The sequence below is a fragment of the Ischnura elegans genome, chromosome 4 (genome assembly GCF_921293095.1).
Source record: "Ischnura elegans chromosome 4, ioIscEleg1.1, whole genome shotgun sequence".
NCBI lineage: Eukaryota > Metazoa > Arthropoda > Insecta > Odonata > Coenagrionidae > Ischnura > Ischnura elegans.
In genome coordinates this window covers 97,083,207-97,103,573 of record NC_060249.1, presented here as the reverse complement: position 1 = coordinate 97,103,573, position 20,367 = coordinate 97,083,207, and the positions used below count along the sequence as shown (strand labels likewise).

General features: G+C 38.7%; 1 protein-coding gene across 1 annotated transcript in view; it reads right to left on the bottom strand.

The window, feature by feature from the left end:
• The window catches only part of LOC124158201, a 517,531-nt gene that overhangs the window by 150,126 nt on the left and 347,038 nt on the right, over positions 1–20,367 (bottom strand). The window contains exon 3 of the mRNA XM_046533388.1: positions 16,019–16,072. Within this exon, the coding sequence (XP_046389344.1) occupies positions 16,019–16,072 (54 nt within the window). The remainder of the gene's footprint in view (positions 1–16,018; positions 16,073–20,367) is intronic.

The window sequence follows — 20,367 nt, the reverse complement described above, 5'->3', positions numbered from 1 at the left end:
CTGATGAAAAATGAAGACATTCCTTTAGGCTTAATGTTCATCTACAACGGAATTTGTGCAAGGATGAAACAGATTGGTATTAAAAGCCTTTTGAAGACCAAATGATATCTCATGTAACAGTGATTACGACCAATTTTTAAGAACCAATAAATCTGTATGTATTCCTTCAAGAAACACGCTTCCAGTTATACAATCAATGGAAAGAATCTAAAAGAAGCTATTTTCAATTCAGAATCACATTAAAACAATATAAAAAATTATATACCTACAAGAGATATATTTTAACATACACATGCTACAAGAAGACCAAAAAGTAGCGGTTTTTTACTTTTATAAAACCCCAGACAGTGGGGAAAGTGCATGCATTCTTGAAAAAAGAACGATATTTAAGAAGAAAGGGGCATCTCAATAGTTCGAATAAAGCCAGAGTAGAAGTAATGAAACACAATATCTGAAATGAACTGGCTTTTCACGTTAGTGGGATATGATTCTCCAAGAGTTCATGGTAAAACGCTCCGGAGTACGAGCTTCTCTTGTCGCTACAATTTTCTCCGCAGTAGCATGGCTATGCACCCAGTCCACTTGAGAAACAGACCGGCCAAACGTCTTTTAATTTCACGGCGCAACAGAATCGCCCATGAATACCTCCACTTTCTGAGAAATATTTTGCGTGCTTTGTTTTAAACGCATTCGTCAGGAAAAATGACGACGCTCAATTCGAAGAAGAATAATAACATTTTTTCCAACGCGCTATACGTAGCCAAAACCTCTTTTTCTCATTTTCCCCAACCATTTCACTGCCCCACAAAACTTGTCTTCCCTACCCTTTTCTTCAAACAGACAAGTCTGAGCATGGAGAAGAATGAGTAGTTTGAGAATACTGTACACTGCACGCTCCCCTCCCTCATTTTCTGTCGCACCACGAATGGGCGCTGGCTAAGAGAGGGAGACATGATCACGGAGAGCAAAGGGGTAAAAAAAACACGACAGCGAAGAACACGACAGGCGTGAGATGTAAGCGCATACGAAATAAACGCGAGACGAGAAAATGGAAGGGAGAGAACGAAGATGATTGAGGAGAAGGGCATGAAAAAGTTTGAAGAGACGAATAATGAGAACAAAAAAAAAATTGACGATGGCCAGGACGCGAATATAGGGGAGGGAGCGGTGATGTATCTGGACCGAGGATATGTACTTGTGGGGAGAACGGGTTGGATTGAGAACTGTTTGGGTGTTTTTTTTATATGGGGTGGAGACAAAAGAAACCACGGAGTCAGCTCCCTGCACCAAAAACCCACCACCAAACGAAAGGGTTGATGGATAGGAGGGTGGCAGGCGGCAGGGGCCGAGGGCTGAAGCAGGACAAGGCGGCATCAGCTCCAGTCACCCCAGAACAAAAACCTTCCCGTTGCATGTACTTGACTCCCACCCAGAAGATATCACGATATCGAAACATCAAATGCTCACCCTATGCTACACCCACAGGAATTCATTTCGAGGTCGCACTTCATCCACATCTGGCCCACGTTTCATGGCAAAAATTTCTCTTTCAAATTAATTTTTTCCCAAAGACCTCTGAAACTACTTGAGGATTTAGGAGATTTGCAACACTATCACCATTGTTTAAATCATACCATTGGTTCTGTCAAGCTATAAGCTTACGTTGACCTCATAACAGTCTCTTTTAAATGACAATGGGGTGCTCTCATAAAATTAAAAGGTAATTTTTTCACAATTTTTCACGGTAATCAGAGGTCTTCGATGATCTCATCATACAGAAAACTCGGGATATTCGTTGAATGAAGCTAACCTGGAATGAATTTTAGCTTTTTTCCCGATTATATCACCACTAAACCAAACTGAGGCTCGATCCAGACTCACATTTAAAATAATGACCATTAATATATCTGCTAGAACTCGAATTCGTATTTACGACCAATTAAGATAACGGTGCGCAGTGCATTTTTTCAAAGTTTATATCACTTATCGAGTAATTTGAATCAATAGAAAATTTTGACAAAAATTTTATTTGTAATAAACCGACCAATATCCGTACTAAAATTGCGAAATAATTATTCTCTATTCATGAAATTATTTTAGTAAATTAGAATCTTATCATGCCAGAAATTGATTTTTTCATGGCAGTCAGAGATAACTTGAGGGATGATAACAAAAGTAAATGTTATTCCCTTCCCATGAAATTGCCGTTGTCTACCCGTGGATACATTTTGAGAGAATATGAAGTATAACAACAAAAATTGCATACATAACTTCGATGGTTTTGCCCGAAACTCGAGATAGAATGCAGTCACATCGCGTTTTTCCTACACTTAGGTTAGACACCCCAGTCTCGTCTTTCCACATATCAGCAATTTAAGAACACCTTTGTATAAAACCTATTGGAAGAGGGTAAAAGATACCGAATTAAACAATACGGAAAGTTGTTTTAAATCAGATTAAGGCTGGAATCTCAGTACCCAGACGAATGCGCTGGTAGAAAAGCAGGGCAAGTGCAAAATTTTAATCGCAGCCCTGAATTTTCTTTTCAATTTCACGGGAAACCTTTCACTACACTGCGACCCCGACTCTTCGTGGGCGTAACGTGTCACGACGCGTCGCGACGATGGATGTAGCTCGGGAGGAACCTACCGGTTAAGGAAGTGTCAAGACTCGAGAAGAACCCAGCCATATCAAGCTGTGCCCTGACGCAAACGAAAACGGGTGAGGATTGAACCTCTTACCGCAAAAACTTTCCTTCCCCACTCCCAAAAACTACAAGACACTTTGCTTTTGATGAATTGCTCTTGCGACGGAGAGAGGGTGATTTATAAGTGCATGGCCCGGGATGCGAACCTATTCGAGACGTGCTCGCATTTCTGCTCGTGATCTACGGTAGGTCGCGCTCTCTTAGCGTGGATAGCAGCCCAAAGGTAACAAAGGGCTGATGCTCAGGCGCACGACGCAAACAGCTCCGGTAAAGTGAAAGTGGAATAAATATCTAAAAATCCGTTCTTTGAGTGCTATCCTCCTAGCACGAACTTCACCTACTAGATTCGACTGGCTTTACAGAATGAAAGGAGAGGTAACTCTTATTCTGTCGGAGTGTAGACTTCCGAGGGATGATGTAAATATAGCACCGTTTCTTCGGGGATTTGAATTCTCCTAATGCATACGCAAAACGCCTTTCCATGCTTTCACAAAAGCGTAGCTGTCTTCTTGGTTCCTATATTTGTTAATTTCGATTACCGCTATAAATTTCGTTTGCCTGTACCAAAATAAAGCCTTGTTAAAAATTTAGTAGCATTTATGAGTTGGTGATTTACATAGGAGAGGCTTTCAATTAAAAGCCTCACAGAAACCAGCTCTCATACCTTTGAGAGCAACAAAATACGAGATCATGGATTTCTTATCATTGTCGATGCCTTCATTCGTAGGAGGATACACGGGAACCTTGAAAAAAGAATTCTTTGATGCATATTATGTTTCTCCATTAGAAAAAATTCACTTCATTTCGTTTAAAAAGAATGAATATCATTCGAAATGACATATCAAAAGCATGATTTCAATAAATTCAATTGCTGGCGATCCAACTTTACGGCAGTTTATTTCAACCGAATATAAACAAAATACTATGAAATTTTCGACGCATTGTCATTGCCCTCTACCGGTTTCAATGCCTTATCTCTCGTACACAAGTCATTCTTTCCATTAATTAGATAAACCACTTCATTACAGACAACATGTACAGCAGCAATCCAGTTCGAAACTGGAGTGCTTTGAAAGCAGCGATTGGAGTATTTGCTGAGTGCCTGTCTAGCGCACACTTTTAAAAAATGCTCATAAATGATGTAACGAAATATAATTTCCACGAAGCAATAAAAAAATATTTTCAAACCGTGGGACGTGTGTTTCACTGTATTTGAAATAAAACTGGCTAAGTGATGAAATTCAACGCTTCAGTGGGGTGAGAAGATGAATTATCACTGAACAATGGGTTCTTTTTCACTACCGCAGCTCAAAAACATTTTTTGGCAATGCCTCCCCTTTTGGAGAATATTTTGATGAATTTTTCCGAAATCAATTTTATAGTTCGGTAAAATTATCCAGAATTGAAACCTGTGCACCCGAGCACCCTGTGCTATGGATAAATTAGATTGATTAAAAATCTTCGAGATGAATAGAAGAAAGGTGGAGATAGGACTCGTGTAAGCATAAATTGACGGATGAACATTGAACATTCCAGAGAATACTTTTCTATGAAAAATGGCGTAATCACGAGAAAAATTGACGTAACTTTATGGTTATTCGTGTCTGAGACAAAAATTTTATGACGAAAATGAGATTTACAAAGCCTCATAGAATTTACCCCGTATCTGAAGATTCACGTTCTCAAACCAACAAAAATGCATCAAAAACCTTCATACTTCATTTGGAGAAAAGAGCGCTTACCGGCTTGCATAGGACAATAAAAGACAAATGAGCAACGTCAAGCGACTTTTTTTGGAGTAAGTGAAATTCTTTTAACCGTGTAATTCTGAGTTATCCAGACAGAAAACGAAATTACAATGTATTCATAATTCTTTGTCATTGCATGAGAGCTGCAAACAATTAAACTTAGTCGTCCAACTCGGAAAGTTTTGTAAAAAACGTAGGATTTTCACTATGCCATTTGTTAGGAAGCGTTCATCAACCACATTTTATGTCCTCCGCATTGCATCAGTCAAAAGAAACAATATTCATGCAAAACTCGCTGGACATTATATACTTGCTTCCATGCAATTCATATTTTTCACGAGTCCATTCATACGCTGCATCATCAATACCGCATTTTAATGAAGTACAAAAACCTTTGAATAAAATATTATCCCACCATATCAAGAACTACCCTGCAACTTTTTTTCTAATTCGCCGCAATACACCAGCGGGCATAAAATACATACGAAATTTACAGAAGCACTATACATTTTATTGTGATTTAATTCAAATTTATTAAATATTTCTTGCGTTTTCTCAGACTATTTCACATTCAGTATTCAAACTTTGCATTCACAAAAAAATGAGCTATTTGAATGAAACATCTATGCACTAGCTGTAAGCATGCATCTTATTGAACGGTTCCTACTTAATTGAAGTGCTACTAATGCACAAAACCATATTCATGAAAAAGCATGAAAAACGACGTGATATTCAGATTTTGTTAGTAAATATGACCGTTCTTTCCCAATATAAGCTGCAAAATATTTCGAATACTATTATTATTTACGCGAAAACCAACGGTAGAGGGGAATTAAAATCATAGACTTGTTTCTTAATCAAGTTATTTCATGATATCATTTTTGGTCGGTGAATGTAGGCTTGTTTATTATTCAACATAGTCTTTCAGGACTTGCGAAGAACTCCGCCAGCCAACAGAGAGAGGTGCCAATAGTATTTAATTTCGTAAGTCACTCCCGATGCGATGCGTGGATTCTTTCTCTGGAAAGAATCCTCCCGCAGGTATTCTCGAGGTAGAGATTCGGATTTATTCATTACCGATCACATATGGCAATCTCTCATGGTGATAAAAGAATGAAATTTGAAAATTGCAATTGGAAATCCTGTTGATAACCACAAACAAGCACATAAGACACCATTCAAATGGATGCAATCACTCCGAATGATTTCTTTGAAGTTCAGAGAGATTTGATCGCTGACAACGAAGAATGGAACCCCCTAACTCCACCAATATATCCCAAGAGGATTAAAAAGAGTGATACACCAACGCCACCACAACCAAGAACCCTATCCTTTGCACAAAACCCCCTAAATTATACCCTCTCCTACCGAGATATTTTTTCGCGATCGCTCCCAACGGCTTTTCTCATCCCATACTCACGAAACATTATTCATGATACACTCAATTTTACTCACTTTCAACAAGATTTTAACAAAAAAGCAAGTGTGTGATTATTACTCCGCGTAAAGTCTTCACCAACAGTACCCTAAATAGTACGCAGCCTCCTCAAATGAAAATTACAGGTCAAAATGTTATATCACACGTAACACTTTAGATCAAGCTACTCTAAAAGCCTGTCAAGAATTAAGTTTTGTGCATCAATAGCATTCCTATCAATATCTGTGAGCTAGCATGCATGTTGGTTACAGGTATTTAAATAGCCCGTATTTCTAATAAATAATGCTATGTTTACTCTATATATTTTGCTTGTTACTGCAATTGATAATTTGAAAAACATGCGATTTAAATTGACATTATATTAACCCTTAAACAGCGGAGTTTTTTTTCGGAGTTTTATTTTGTTTTTCCGTTATAACCTGCTTAATTACTGCCCAAGCATTCAGATAAACACTTAGTTTTAAAATTCTGTTGATTCGTTCTTGCTGGAGGGGTTGTGCCCATATGGGCACGCTAGCCGTTCCGGCCACCGGTCTGCATTCTGCCGAAAAATCGCTCTAACCATCATAATTCTCATTTTTATTGTGTGATACCGTATCACTGATATATGACTGATATCAAAAATATATGGCGTATCACTGATACGCCATATATTTTTGGATTTACCTATAATACTTCTTTTATTTGACAATTTGAAGTAATTTCAAATCATTATACTTTATATTTTTAGGTTTAAGCATTTTTTTGGCTGTCCATAGAAATTAACAGTATAAAACTCAGTTTTGAAAACAGTTATTGAATGAAAAAAACATGTTATCAATGAGTTTATTAACAAAATTAGTCCTATATTGCTGGTAGAGTCTTTGACAACTATAAATTTTGTTTTCAATTGCAGAATATGATAGTCAGAATTCCATTGAAGGCAAATACCTGGGCACTTAGCACATTCTGAGCGCGCGCGGGAAGAATATTTTTCATAAGAAAATCGGCGTCCATGAAACGGGACAAATTGGTTATCTCTGCAAGTGAGACTAAACAGATAAGAAAATGAAAATTTTCTCCCTTCCCCAATCAATCTTCTTATAAGAACAGGTTACACGGTACATAAACACGAACACGTAACAGTGGACCGGAGCGCAACCTGTACGAATGCATGAAGCAAATTAGAACAGATTATATTTTCTATTCATGCATTCGCACAATCTGAGTGCATTTTTGGCGTCCATTCCCGCTATAATTCATTAATAAATTAACTCGTACGTGTTAATGCATCGTGCAACCAGGCTTCTAGAAATCCTCTGATTATGTTGCGGCTAAAAGCATAAGCATTAACTTCACAAATACAACTACAATCAAACGCCCTGTCCCTTTCACAATCCCCAAACCCATACTTTATCTCTCCCCTACTCTGATTTTTTTCTTCCCAATCCCTCCCTCCTTCATCACTTCGTTCATCTCCATACACATAAAAAAAATATCCTTCCCCTTTTGGCATGTAGCAGTCTGCTCACGCAAAAATACACAACAAGCAACACGCGTGCCGAAAGCGAGTGAGCGTTCGCCAAAAACACGAAGGGGCGCCCGCATCGACGCGCCGTGTTGCTTTGACGATCAAATGGGGCCCGAATCGGTTTCCGACCAGCCCCACCTAGCAGCGCCAAGCGCGGCTGCCGCGGGAACTCCTGTGTCGAAGAAGATGGGGGAGAAAGAGAATATCCGAGAAGCGCATGAATGAAAAGGGGGGAAATCATCAAAGGAGGACGTGTAAATCGAGAAACCACATTGGAAACAGGAGAGGGTACTCCCCGAAAAACGTTTTACGAAAGATCTCACGATTTATTTTATCCTTCCTTCCATTGTGGCGCACGGCATCACAGCCCAAAAATCTTCTCCTTTAAATTAAATTTTTACATGATTGTCACATATTCCCCTCCGATTTCTACTCACAACCATCAGTATTTGGAGATTTTTCGGCGAAATAACAATTCTCGTATTGGGGCGTAAAACCTGAATTTCCCTTGACACATGATTCTTATCAAGGCGAATGATTTTTTCTCTGTGGATTTTTCGCACATGATTCTTAATTCAGTGGGTTTATTTAAATAACATCGAAATGAAAGCTTCCCTAACTCTTGACTTCGTCGAAAGTATCCCCGCACGTTTGGATCCACCGGAGATTTGGGGAATCAGAGAGTCATGTTCGAATTATGGCTCGACAAAAGTAATCGGAAATATGATATAAAATTACAAAGGTTGTTCAAAAACACCCTATGGTGTCAATATGATACTTTTCCTTCAAGATAGTACGTAGAGGAAATTCAATGGAGGGAGCCATGATTATTTATTGATGCGACAGGTTTCAATACCAATCCTGACACTTTGAATCGAAACTAGTCGCATCAAAAAATAATTGTGAAACCTATTAAATTTGTGAAATAATTGTGAAACCTATTAAATAAAAACCTAAATAAAAGTATTCCGTCCTGTTAAATATAAGTAAGTAATCTTCCTTCATGGCTTCAACGAAATGCATTCGAGTCAAATCCAAGGATTGACTAAAAAATTACGCCTGAAATCAGTTGTGTATAGATGCATAAATAAATAGGAAGAGGCGGCACGACCAATGAGAGGATAGGCAAACTCATTTTAAATAAGGACAGCCTATGATATTTAACACTCAAATATACTTGAATAATAGCACATTTTGTACAAGAAATCCTCAATTTATACGCACGAATTCGGAATCTCTAATATATCAAACGAAAAATGCTTGAACTGCTCTTTGACAGTCAAAAACTGATTTTGCTTATAAACTATATCGTTATTATATGAGAATTAAAATGGTCAGTCAAAAAATAAGCAAATCTCATAATGTTGAAAGTCCGCCTTCCATGAAGGCATCTCACCTACCCTATAACTAGCTCTCCATCTGACAAGGAAATTATATGGAAAGCTTTGGCTAAGATTTTGAATGTTCATTTAGATAGGCTAGTCAATAACGATAAACTTAATAAAAGGAAAAAGGCCAATATAACGAAATGCATAAATAACCTCAGTAATGCAAATGGAAGTTGAAAGAAAGAGATAGGAACGCAAAAAATAGATAAACTATCCGATTGCTAACCTAAATGCATGCTCACTAGACTCAGCTTCATCATATTATGACCTTAATTTACAGCCATCTTCATAAATTTCAAATACTCGAGGCCATCACCGTTACTCATCCTAACCATCATACTAAATTTGTACAGCCTGCTTAACAATTTTGCAGTGACACTCAAAGAAACGTATCATAATGGTAAAACAAACATTCAGGGATATTAGAACAATGTTCCACCCAGCAAAAACTATTGGAGTCCAATAACTGAAATTACTTCCACTACTTACGACCCCTGAAAAAATAAGACTTCTAAACTACTCAAAAACTAACTTACAAAGAGAATACAATTCTCCGTGACTTAATGCATAGTATGTTGCCTTTCATACAAATACTTCATCATCTATTTAATATAATCACTTTACTAGGATAAATACAGCATTTGAATATTAATTTAAGAGTTTTAACTGATATGATAACTAACTATAATAAGCGAAAGAAGGAGTGGCAAGAATAAATGCGAAAATCCCCCTTAATATCATATCTAGCGAATTTTATGAGGAATTTACGTCGCTATTAAAAACATAATGTCGTCTGGAAGGAGAAAAGCACGTCTGGACGACGAATGGATACATAAGAGCTTCTTCGTGACCATGGAAACAAGACCCCAAGGACAGGCGCCTCTTCATTTTTTCGGCATTAACCAACGCTACGGATTCTGGTAAGAAAGCAGTTGGGTATATACATACCTAAATTTTGGATCCCAGCGAGACACATTTCACGATAGAGAAGTGGGATAAAGCTTACACATACACTAGCTTTTTTATTGAGGAACATCTTTGATACAAGAATCATATTTTAGAATAAGTCCCCCTTTACAAGCATTCAGAGACCTAATACCGAAAAATAAACCTAAAAAATGTTCACTCGCAAAGGGCATTCGAAAAATATTCCAATCTCTGTCATCATAAACATTTCATACGGAAAGTAAGCAGAAAGTTTTGATGATCTCACGCTTAATTTCCTCCTTCATAACTTCAGCAGAACGCAAAAACATGAATAAAACTGCAGTCACCAAAAAGATAAAACTCTGCGAAATATTTGACGCCACTAGCTATTTGACTTCCTATTTACTCGAAACAAATCCATAACTTACTCACTTAGGCATTAATTCAAAAAGGAGACATTATATGAAGAAGAGAAGACATTAAATGAAAGATACAAAATCGCACATTTATTAATACATATATTTATAATCCTACATACATACATAACGTAACAATTTTTGGTAAAACTAACTAAAATGAGGACGTTTTATGATATTCTATGCCTAGAATTAACGTGAACGTAAAAAAATAAGGAAGAGCGTCAGTAATAGTAGACGATTACGAATGATAGGATACTACTATAGATCCAACATGTGGCCGGCAGATAGCTTTACAAAGCTATAGCAATAACGCAAAAAAGTAGGTATACTCGTGCAGGAGGGGTGGACGAGGAAATACCTCAGATTCGCCGAGCACAAAAATTCAAGCATTCAAGTCTACAATGTGTAATGAATATACTCAGCCCAACCGGAGCCCGTCGTGCGTAAAATAGGTCACCTTGCATTAGATGCTATCGTGCGTGGCATATCTACTAAAACAACACCCGTATATAAAATTACATATTTAATAGACATCTTGTATTGATTCCGCAAACAGAATGAACAAACACAAAAGAACTCCAATTCTACTTTCGTAGATATCGCACCCTGCACAACTTAGTGGAGGTCTACCTCATCATGAAGTCAATCGTTCCTAGTGACAAATTGTACGTTATTATTAAGGTAAAATCACAAATACGATACAATAATACTGCATATTTCAATGACAAAAAAATTACAATTAGGAAAAATTTGTCCCTGCAATCTCAGATTCTCATTACGCTTCTTGTAAATAATCGGCTGTTAAAAGCCGACAAAATTCCTCGTGAAATTAAATGCATAAAATTCACGAGGTAAAGGCAGCAACCAAAAGGTTAAAATCCTCTTTTGATTTCTCAGCGCCAAATTATTGCAGTCAACCACTTCTCGAAAACAAAAAATTAACTATGGATATCCATTCTCTATCCCTTAGGATAGCCTCCAACGGACAATAGGCCTCACCACATCATTATGTTCCCAATTGCTTTCATCCATTTGCAAAAATAAGACGATGGAGCCGGAGATGGACAAGTGGTTGAAAAGATACCAAAAAGTAAAGCTTTAATTAAGGAAATGCTAAAAGCTGGTAATGAACGCAGGTCATCAGCGAATCAATTTTTTCATTTACATATATTCACACTGAATTAATAAATAAACACACTTAACGACAAAATATTAAAAAACTGGTGCTCAGCTAATACTGATAGTACTTTATGTTTTATACTTCTCTACTGCACTTAATTCGAATCTTTGCGTGGATTACATGGATACGTAAACAAAATTGTATGTTACGTACAAAGTAATTAACAAAAGCATAGCTTTCATTCATTTGTTTGTGCATGGAAGGACTAGTTTTTTTAAAAAATCTCCTGAAAATTAGCTAGAATAGACTCTCGTCATCTAACATATTGCCTGCAAGTAACAAGTATTCTTTTTGTATATGCGTCTCATGAAAATATTTTCAGATGGCTTTAATTATCTCATTTTAAAATATAGACCCATTCGAAGAATTCAAAAGGTTGAAAAAGGTCATTCTAGAGATTTTCTCCAATTTCTAAGTGCGTTTATCACATTCAAACGTAGAGTTGCCCTTCCTTTACTCGTACTAGTGTCGCAGCAATATTTTGCCGTCAATAACTTTGATATCCATAAACAGCCAAAAACCTAGTTAAATTACCATCATAATTCAACTTCACCAAATTGTATTCCGTAAGAAAGAGATTCCGCACTAATTGGGCATAAAGAGCGTAAACGAATTGCTAAAAATAACATCGATACCTCCATATGTATGATGATGTCCTAATGGAAGATTGGGATTAGTTAGAGAGGCCCGAGAGAGGTTTGGAGTTTATTGGCTGTTGACGTCATCCCGACAAATCAATCGGCGGCCAATAAATCATTTCGGCCGAAGACTTTTTAATCTCTCCATGCATAAAATCCACATGCACCGCTCCCAACGGTGGCCACAGTCCGTTTTTAAACGGCCGTGATTTATCTGATATCCCCCCGAGGCCCTGTGGCCGGCCACCATACAACGTGCCACCACCTCCACTGCTTTTCCTGCGTTCTTCCCTGCGCGATCGTAAATTGTAAAAAAAAGGCCTCACCTCCGCCTGCGGTATTTTCGTTCACTGATCGTCGACGACGAGACGGTAGCCTCTGGAGAAATTGTTCCTCCCAATGAGTTGATCAGAGGATTAAATATCATCCCTGGATTCTTCGATACGAGTGTAAATCATATCCAACCATTTCCACCGCTTTGTTTTCGGACGAGTGGCCTTCCTTCTCCCGAGAGATCAGAATATAATTAGGCCAGCGTTCGGAGAATGGTATGGGTGAGCTTTGAGCAGTTTCTCTCACAGTTTCTCTGTCAGTGTAAATCTGTAAAATCGCTTTCATCACACGCTGATTTCTTCTTTGATAGAATGAAATTATTATCGGTACCAGACAAATAACGAAGTTCCCTCGATTTAGCTCTATATTAGGGAGTACTTACTTGGCTATATAAAAACCCTCCTGAAAATAAATCTAAAAAGAAACAATTAGACTCAACATGTATCTAAGGGAACTCAGCACTAGACTTAAATAGAGTTGAATTTGATAACAATGAAGCTGAGAAGATCGCTATCAAAATATAGGACGTGAGAGAAATCAAAATTCTGAAAAGATATTTATTATATAAGAGTGAATGCCCAACTTCGATCACCATACTTTCAGCGATTTACAATAAACGGTTTCGGGCATTCCTATCAGCAACAAAATATCGTGCAGCTTTTCATAATTGTCACATGAATCTTTACATTGAACGTATTTCATCGTAAAGAAAGTGGTTACTATTTGAACTCATGAATCGGAAGAATTTGCATTTTATGACTTGGATAAATTTCTAGCCCTGGAAAACACGATAAAAGCACAACAAACTTAGGAGCCCAATTTTTCAACCAGGAACCTCAACGACTCATACTGTACCACATAAAAATTCTAGCCATGAAAACACGATTAAGGCTCAGCAAACTAACAAGCACCATTTTTCAGTCAGGAACCGATTTGACTCCTCATACCATGGCAGATACGCGAGCTAAATTATTATTACAGTCTTTATATCAACTCACCAACCTGTCTGTTTGTCTGTTTGTTTGTCTGGTACAAATCTTGTAACTCAAATTTGACTCACTTCCTGTGAAGCAAAAACGCTGAAATTTTGCACACTTCTTCATTTCCGATGACAATACATGAAAATATAACTTTTTCTCTCCAACCCCCCTTTAACCACCCCCCAGTCAACCCCCCCCCAAAACATGTTTTTGATCTAAGAAGTTCCAAATGGTCGATTTTCGTGTTTCGTGGCATTTTTAACATAAGGGTAGGCATTTAAAAGCATAGGGGTGGCATTTTGAAACATAGGGGGCTTACCATTCACTGAAAATTTAATAAATATAGTGACTTTTTTTTTGGATTTTCGGGGTCACTGAGTTTTTTTGCTTTGTGTCATATATAAACGTTGCTCATCCCCTGTAATCTAAATATAAAGGCTGGTTTTTAAAAAAAAATTTTTTATAAGAGCTTATTTTTATACTACTTAGAGGAAAATTGAAGACAACAAAGTACGCATCTACTTTAGCAAAATGATTTTTTTCTACTTTCCTTGCGTACGTCTGGCTTGTTAATAGACAGGATAGAACAAAAGATAAGTCGTAAAAGTCACGCTGTGGTTGCGATGAAAACAGAAAAGAAACAGCAATTGAACATGGGTATCAGGGACAAATTCCTTGGTGGAAAGCATGAATAATCCAAACCTGATCACCAATAAGTCTATGTAAGAATGCAAATATATACATAATACCTCCCAGCCTGCGCGAGGATGGCTCTCACAAATCACCTCTAGCACCATCACGCCGAGTTTGCTCACTCGAACGAAAGGATAATAAGTGCGACTCGCGATAATTGAATACAAATCTGCGAAAAGATCCCGAGCTCAAGCAGAGAGGAAACACGCCTCGAATTTCAAATTACAACGACTCCCAGAGTCAGCCAAGGTCTCACCTCAGCGCTTTAAAAACAGCCCGATGGCTTTCCGACGATAATGGGAGCCGAATCTCACGGAGAATTCATTCTCGGGAGATAAAAAAAAGGGGAGGAATACCATTTAGAATCAAACTCGTGTGTGTGGGATAGAAAGGGAAAGGAAGGCCGCCGGAATTTTTTTTAAAGAAACGGAAAAAAAATCGGTGGTGGACGAGACGTCAATACACGTGTTTTCTTCATATCGCCATTCTTAATCAGCTGTTCATCAGTCACCCTACTTTATACCCACGAAACACTTCAGTTGGCGCTGAAACTAAAGGGTGAACTTGCACCTCAGGGTTTCCAACTGTAGTTGTCGAATTAATGAAACGCATTAGATATCAATACACGTGTTTCTTCGTAACGCTATCCTACAACAGCTGGTCATTAGCCACTCCGTCTCTTACCCACGAAATATTTCAGTTGCAGTTGTAACTTTAGGCTGAGTGTACATACACTTTCCCTCCAGGGTTTCCAAGAGTAATTATTGGTTTTATAGAAAGTAAAGACTGATATACAATGTGGCCTAGCTACATAATGATATAAATTATCTATTATCATATTAATTTTTTTTGCTGATGACTGTATTCCTTCATTTCCGTATCTACAGCCTTGTGAAGAGAGCCCTGGAGGAAGAGCGGGCCGGATTGTGGCCTCATCTGGGCCAGGTAAAAGAAATAAATAAATCAAATCAAGTATTAAGCCTTTATCTATCATACAGTCTTCCTATTACAGCTGGGGAAGAGCCTCTTCACCTCTAACCCATAACACATTTCAGTTGTCGTCGGATCTTCGAGCGTCGGAACGTCGGCCGAATTTCTACTTATTCCCCACGGTTACCAAAAGTAATGGTTTGTATTTCAAAAACGTACCAGATACCTAATAGATCTCGATATATCTAAACCAATTAACCTGGTCATTGACCACCTCAATTCTGGCCAATGATATATTTCACTTGGAAATAAACCAGGGAAAATATTAAAGATTATCTGGTCCTTCCTCATGGTTGCCTTCCGAAAAAGTAAAACTTAAAAGAAGGTCGGAAATTGGAATGGGCCCGCAGGTTGCAACGCCGAATCGGACACGGGATTTATTGCGGCATTTAACCGCGTGATTACCCTCTCGTGTTCTGGGCAGGTGGCTGGAAAGGAGTTGAGCATTCATCTTAAGAAGTGCGCGATAGCGCAACATGATACCCGAATTTCCACGGCAGGAAGAGGAAAGAATGAAGCATTCAATTAATTTGGAGGAATGCTCGCCTCCCCGTCCTTATCTGGAGTCAACTCCATAAATTACCCCGCGATGCTAACAAATGTCACCGCCTTTTATATGGCGACCGACTTTGAGTCTTTGAATTCTTATCCCTCGCCTACCTACGCCCTAGATCTATTAAATTTTCCTTTAATTTTGGTCGGAAAATGGAAAATTGAAATAATTTTCAAAGAGGAAGGTGGTTTTTTAATGGGTTCTCATGATATCCCGCCTCACAAAGGAAAACTAATACTGTTCCACAAAATCTGTTTCCTTTCTTCCAGAACTCGGAACAATAGCACCAAAAGATAACATCACATCCTATATTCTAATCCCATTTCTATTTCTTTGTAATGTGAGTTAATCTTGACAGCCGGAAACGTGAATAATTTTTGAGAGGGCTGGGGTGAGGATTTCAAATTCTCAGTGTGTGAGGCTACAAATGAGGCAGAAGACTGCCCGCGCAGAGGCTCCTAAAGAAATATCTAAGATTTATTCCTCACATGCAGAGATAGCCGAAGGTACTCACCAGTGCTGTTGATCAACATCTCGATGACCCTGTCTGTCATGATCCGATTTTGTCCTGAGAAAAGAAAAAGAATATATCTAAGTGTAAAAAGCTGACCCAATTTACTGTAATCAACAAAATTCATTAATTTATAAATCAGCGAATCTCTAAATAGAAATGCAATGAATTTGTTCTGGGAGAATTTTACAAACATTTCAATAAGTATATCAATTACAGAAACAACAGTTATACCAAAACACAACAAACAAAAAACAATAAAACAAAACCGTTACACCGACAGTTTCAGTTATACTAAACAGTCAGTTGCCACCGTATGACCACATTAATGATGGTTAGCAATGAATCAAGTGCATTGTTTAACTTGAACCTGAAATAGGCCTTTAGGAAGTGGACTTCATTCATACACCTTCGTAGACTCATGCGCCAATATATAACTTATTCCCAGAATTTATCGGTAATATCGATTCGATGTTACAATTTATAACATATCCTCAACTTCTATTTACATAGCAATGGCTCCTAATTGCGTCGTATAGAACAAGCATACAACAATTAGTCATTTATAGCCATTTATGGTCACAGAGACAGAAATTAATCCATACCTCAGCTATTATTCATTGAGTAAGCTTGAAGCATAGGCCAACAAAAAATCCTCATCCAGGATGGTCAAAATTATGAAACCAACTCTTATTCGTAGTCATCGAGGACACCAAAACTGGTATGGATTTTATAAATTCCAACGATGCAGAGTCACTTGAGCTATAGCTAGTGAAATTTCGGTAGCAATAAAAAAAGGCCTCAGCAGTGACAAACACGTTAGGATCAAATTTTCCCGTTTAGATGCAAAGTTGCCGCTGGAGGACCGCAAACTTAGCAAGAGGAAACTCTGCTCGGTTTTAAGGGAGATTTTTTGTCCATCCCCCAAAGTGGAACGAGTTTAATTCGCATTCACGCATCTCTCGCCTCATAAGATGAGTTCCCTAATTCACCATCCTCCCCATTTGTAAGTCTTCTTGCCACAGCGGTGATTGATTATTCAGATGTGGGGCCAAAAGTGAACATCGCGTGTGGAGGAGCCTCCATTCCACCACGTTGCGGAACAGCGGGAGCTAAGGAAATCGAGCGGTAATCTATTGGAATGCGAATCAGTAAGAGGAAGGTAGGGGAAGGCAACCCAGAAACCTTTCCAGATGGTGCAGGTGAACTTCATATTAAACGACCGAACGCTCCCCCCCCCCCTTCCTTACAAAGCTTTCGCTTGTTCGAAGCAAAAGTTAGACAACGAAATGACGAAGACCATGGATACAGGCATGGGATTTAAGAAGTCATGCCAACAGCTGATACCAAAACATACTGCACCGAATGACGTTACCTTCAATGGAGAGGACTCCGTACATCGATACCATGCGGCAATATAAATACGAAGCTGTAGCCAGATGAAATGGAAGAGAACGTAGTAGGGACGTAGTTTATTTCTTACGGAAAATTTCAGCGGACGTAGGCTTTAGTAAATGACGCCCCATTTGAAAATTTTCTGATGGCATGATTGGTTGATGTCAATTGTGGGCAGCGATATACGAAGATAATAAATGTCTCACAATTTTAACTAAATGAACGTTCTACGATTGTGTGGTAGTTCAATAAAGGAATCCTTTTGAGGAATTTCATTGACAGAAAATAATTTTCTTGCTCACTACAATGTACGGCATAGGCGAACTTTTCTATTCCACAATTTCGTGCTTGGGTATCGAAACGTCCTTTTCTTATTATTGACTGAGCATAACAGTCCGCTCAGCTTCCTTCATCATCTCCAAGTTATACTTTCAGTCCATAGCCCTCATTTTCCTAACTAAAGACACCAGATATGAGTAATCTTTCCAATGAACATATACTTAACAAAAATTGAACACTTACTTTGATGTTAATTCTTTAAGACACTCATGCTGCATAATTATTTTCTTTTATTGGTATACATTTTTGTTATTTGATAGTGGCTCAATTCTGGTCCTAGGACCTTACAGACCACCTAAAGCTCCTTCTATTTGCTATCTTGTTAATCAGCTGTCAAATCAAAATGTAGGAGAAAATACATTATTATTGTTATTATTATTATGTCCTGACGAGTTGAAGAAATTAATGGACATCAAGGCAAAATAGAGTATTTATTACTGCGTTCATTCATTCACACTTGTGCATATGAGTTTACACCGTTTTACACGTCTTACATGGACGCTCATTTCTGACGCAATGTTCAATAGCCTTTTCTTCCGGCATCTCCATACGCCGGCCATCGCATAAATAAGACACGCTAATAGAACTATTGTAAGGAAACTCATCAAAAAAGGAAAGTACCCGTTGCAAATGCAGGTCAATGATGATCCTCTTGAGGTGAAAAATATTATGAAATACACTACGCACTGCAGTGGCCGCGTGGAAGAGAGATAACTTTCCGGACGCCGCGGAGATTGCGACTGGTATCGCGTATTTAGAAAGTTTCACCCAATCGCAATAGAGAGAGAGAAATGATGGCGATGAGTGATAGAGGGATTGGGAGCCGATGTTCTTTTATTTTCTCCCCGCGCACCCGGTTCACGATCCGCGTGAGATGATGAATGGGACAGAGGTGAGGGAGGACCGAAGGAAAACCGCAGACCGACCGGCCATCTCAGTGCCCCCATCTCTGACAGCCTCCTCTCCCGCCACACCGCCAACCCATCCGTCCCTTCGCGACCTCTCCATAGAGGAACACCCAATCCTCACGACAAACACTCTCTTCCGTCTCGACAATGCTCTCTGCTACCGACGCGACAGTTAGAAACTTGCAAACCTACTTATCGCTTCAAAGAAAGTTTTTCGAGTTTTCCACCAGGTGTGGTTCTGAGTAATAATAATAATAATAATATCATAATAATATTTAATCCACTTATTCATAAATTGCAAAATACTATACAATAAATAAAACAGTAGAGTAGAATATAGGTGCCCCTTCGGTGTACCTGAATAGGGGTTACCATCATTTCTCAGAGCAGCGGATGGAAGACAAGGGCAGGAAGACAAGACCCGCCACCAAATTATGCACAAATTTATTCACCTCAATAAAAAGCTTCCCCAATTCGTATTTCAGAATATTCGAGTCCCGTCAAGATTAAATTAGCCGTTTCGTCGACCTTACACACGTCCATAGCCTACATTATAACAGATTTTGCGGTGAGAGACGCAACGCCACCGGAGGGAGGAAGGAAGAATGGGATTAAAACAGCCACTCTGCGAAATGCTGGAGCAAGACAGGATTTTAGAGCCGCTCGCTGGAGGACCGAGATATCATTGGCGTGATAAGGGCCTGGGAATCGGGATTCCCTATTTTGAATTGTAGGGCATAGCGGGAGGGGAGAGGAATTTTCTTCATGAGATATGGAGTAGATACGAGGCGGGAAGGGAATGACAAAATCCTTGATAAAGGAGATTATGCCAGGAAGAAAGGCAATGGGATTAATAGATGGGTCATTCCTAGTGAATTCAACACATCACTCATCCCGATCAAATCAGATTTCTTTCAAATTTGGTGTATTCAATGATCCTAGTAAAAGATGGAAAAATACCAATTTTCAGAGGTAAATGACGATTTTGAAAAAATTTATAGGTCCGAAAACGTTGGAAATTTGTCGAAATTTCAGCGTGTCTCTCTAAAGATAAATGACTCTAGATCTTGTTCTATTCTAGGTAGAAAAATTAAACTTATGTTTTTGGAAAGGTAATATGTAGGGCTTTACATTAATTTGTAGAATAAAATGAAGTCGGTCTAATAGTGAACTGAAAATCCGGAGTGATTCATAAAAGTCTCCACGTAATCCTACCCAAACCCGTATAATACCTTAATTGATCAATTCACCTCCACCACTCTTTAATTCCTACAAGCTGACTATTCCTTCCCTCCTCTAACTTTCACCATTCCGTCCAATGGACAGCACCTATGAGACTTATCCCTCGCCGGTATTGTTTCTGTGTGTTTTCCCATCCCATCCCTGTGGAGTCCCTTGCCACACACGCAGGAGGCCATCGCCTTAAGAGCGATGACTGCGGTGGAGGATTGGGACGTCTTGACAGCTGGCCGCTCACAACGGCGGAAGGACGCCCGCGAATAATCTTCGAGAGATTCTTTTGCCTTGCAGTCCCTCGTTCCCGCGAATGCGTCGGAAAATAATACTGAAAGGCCCTTTAAGAGAATTGAAAAAAAGGCTCTTGTGGATATGAATGGATATTCTTTCTGCTCCATTGTGCAACACCCACGATAGATAACAAAATCCCATAGCAGATTAGAAAGATTAGCAGGGATAAAAAGAACATCGAAT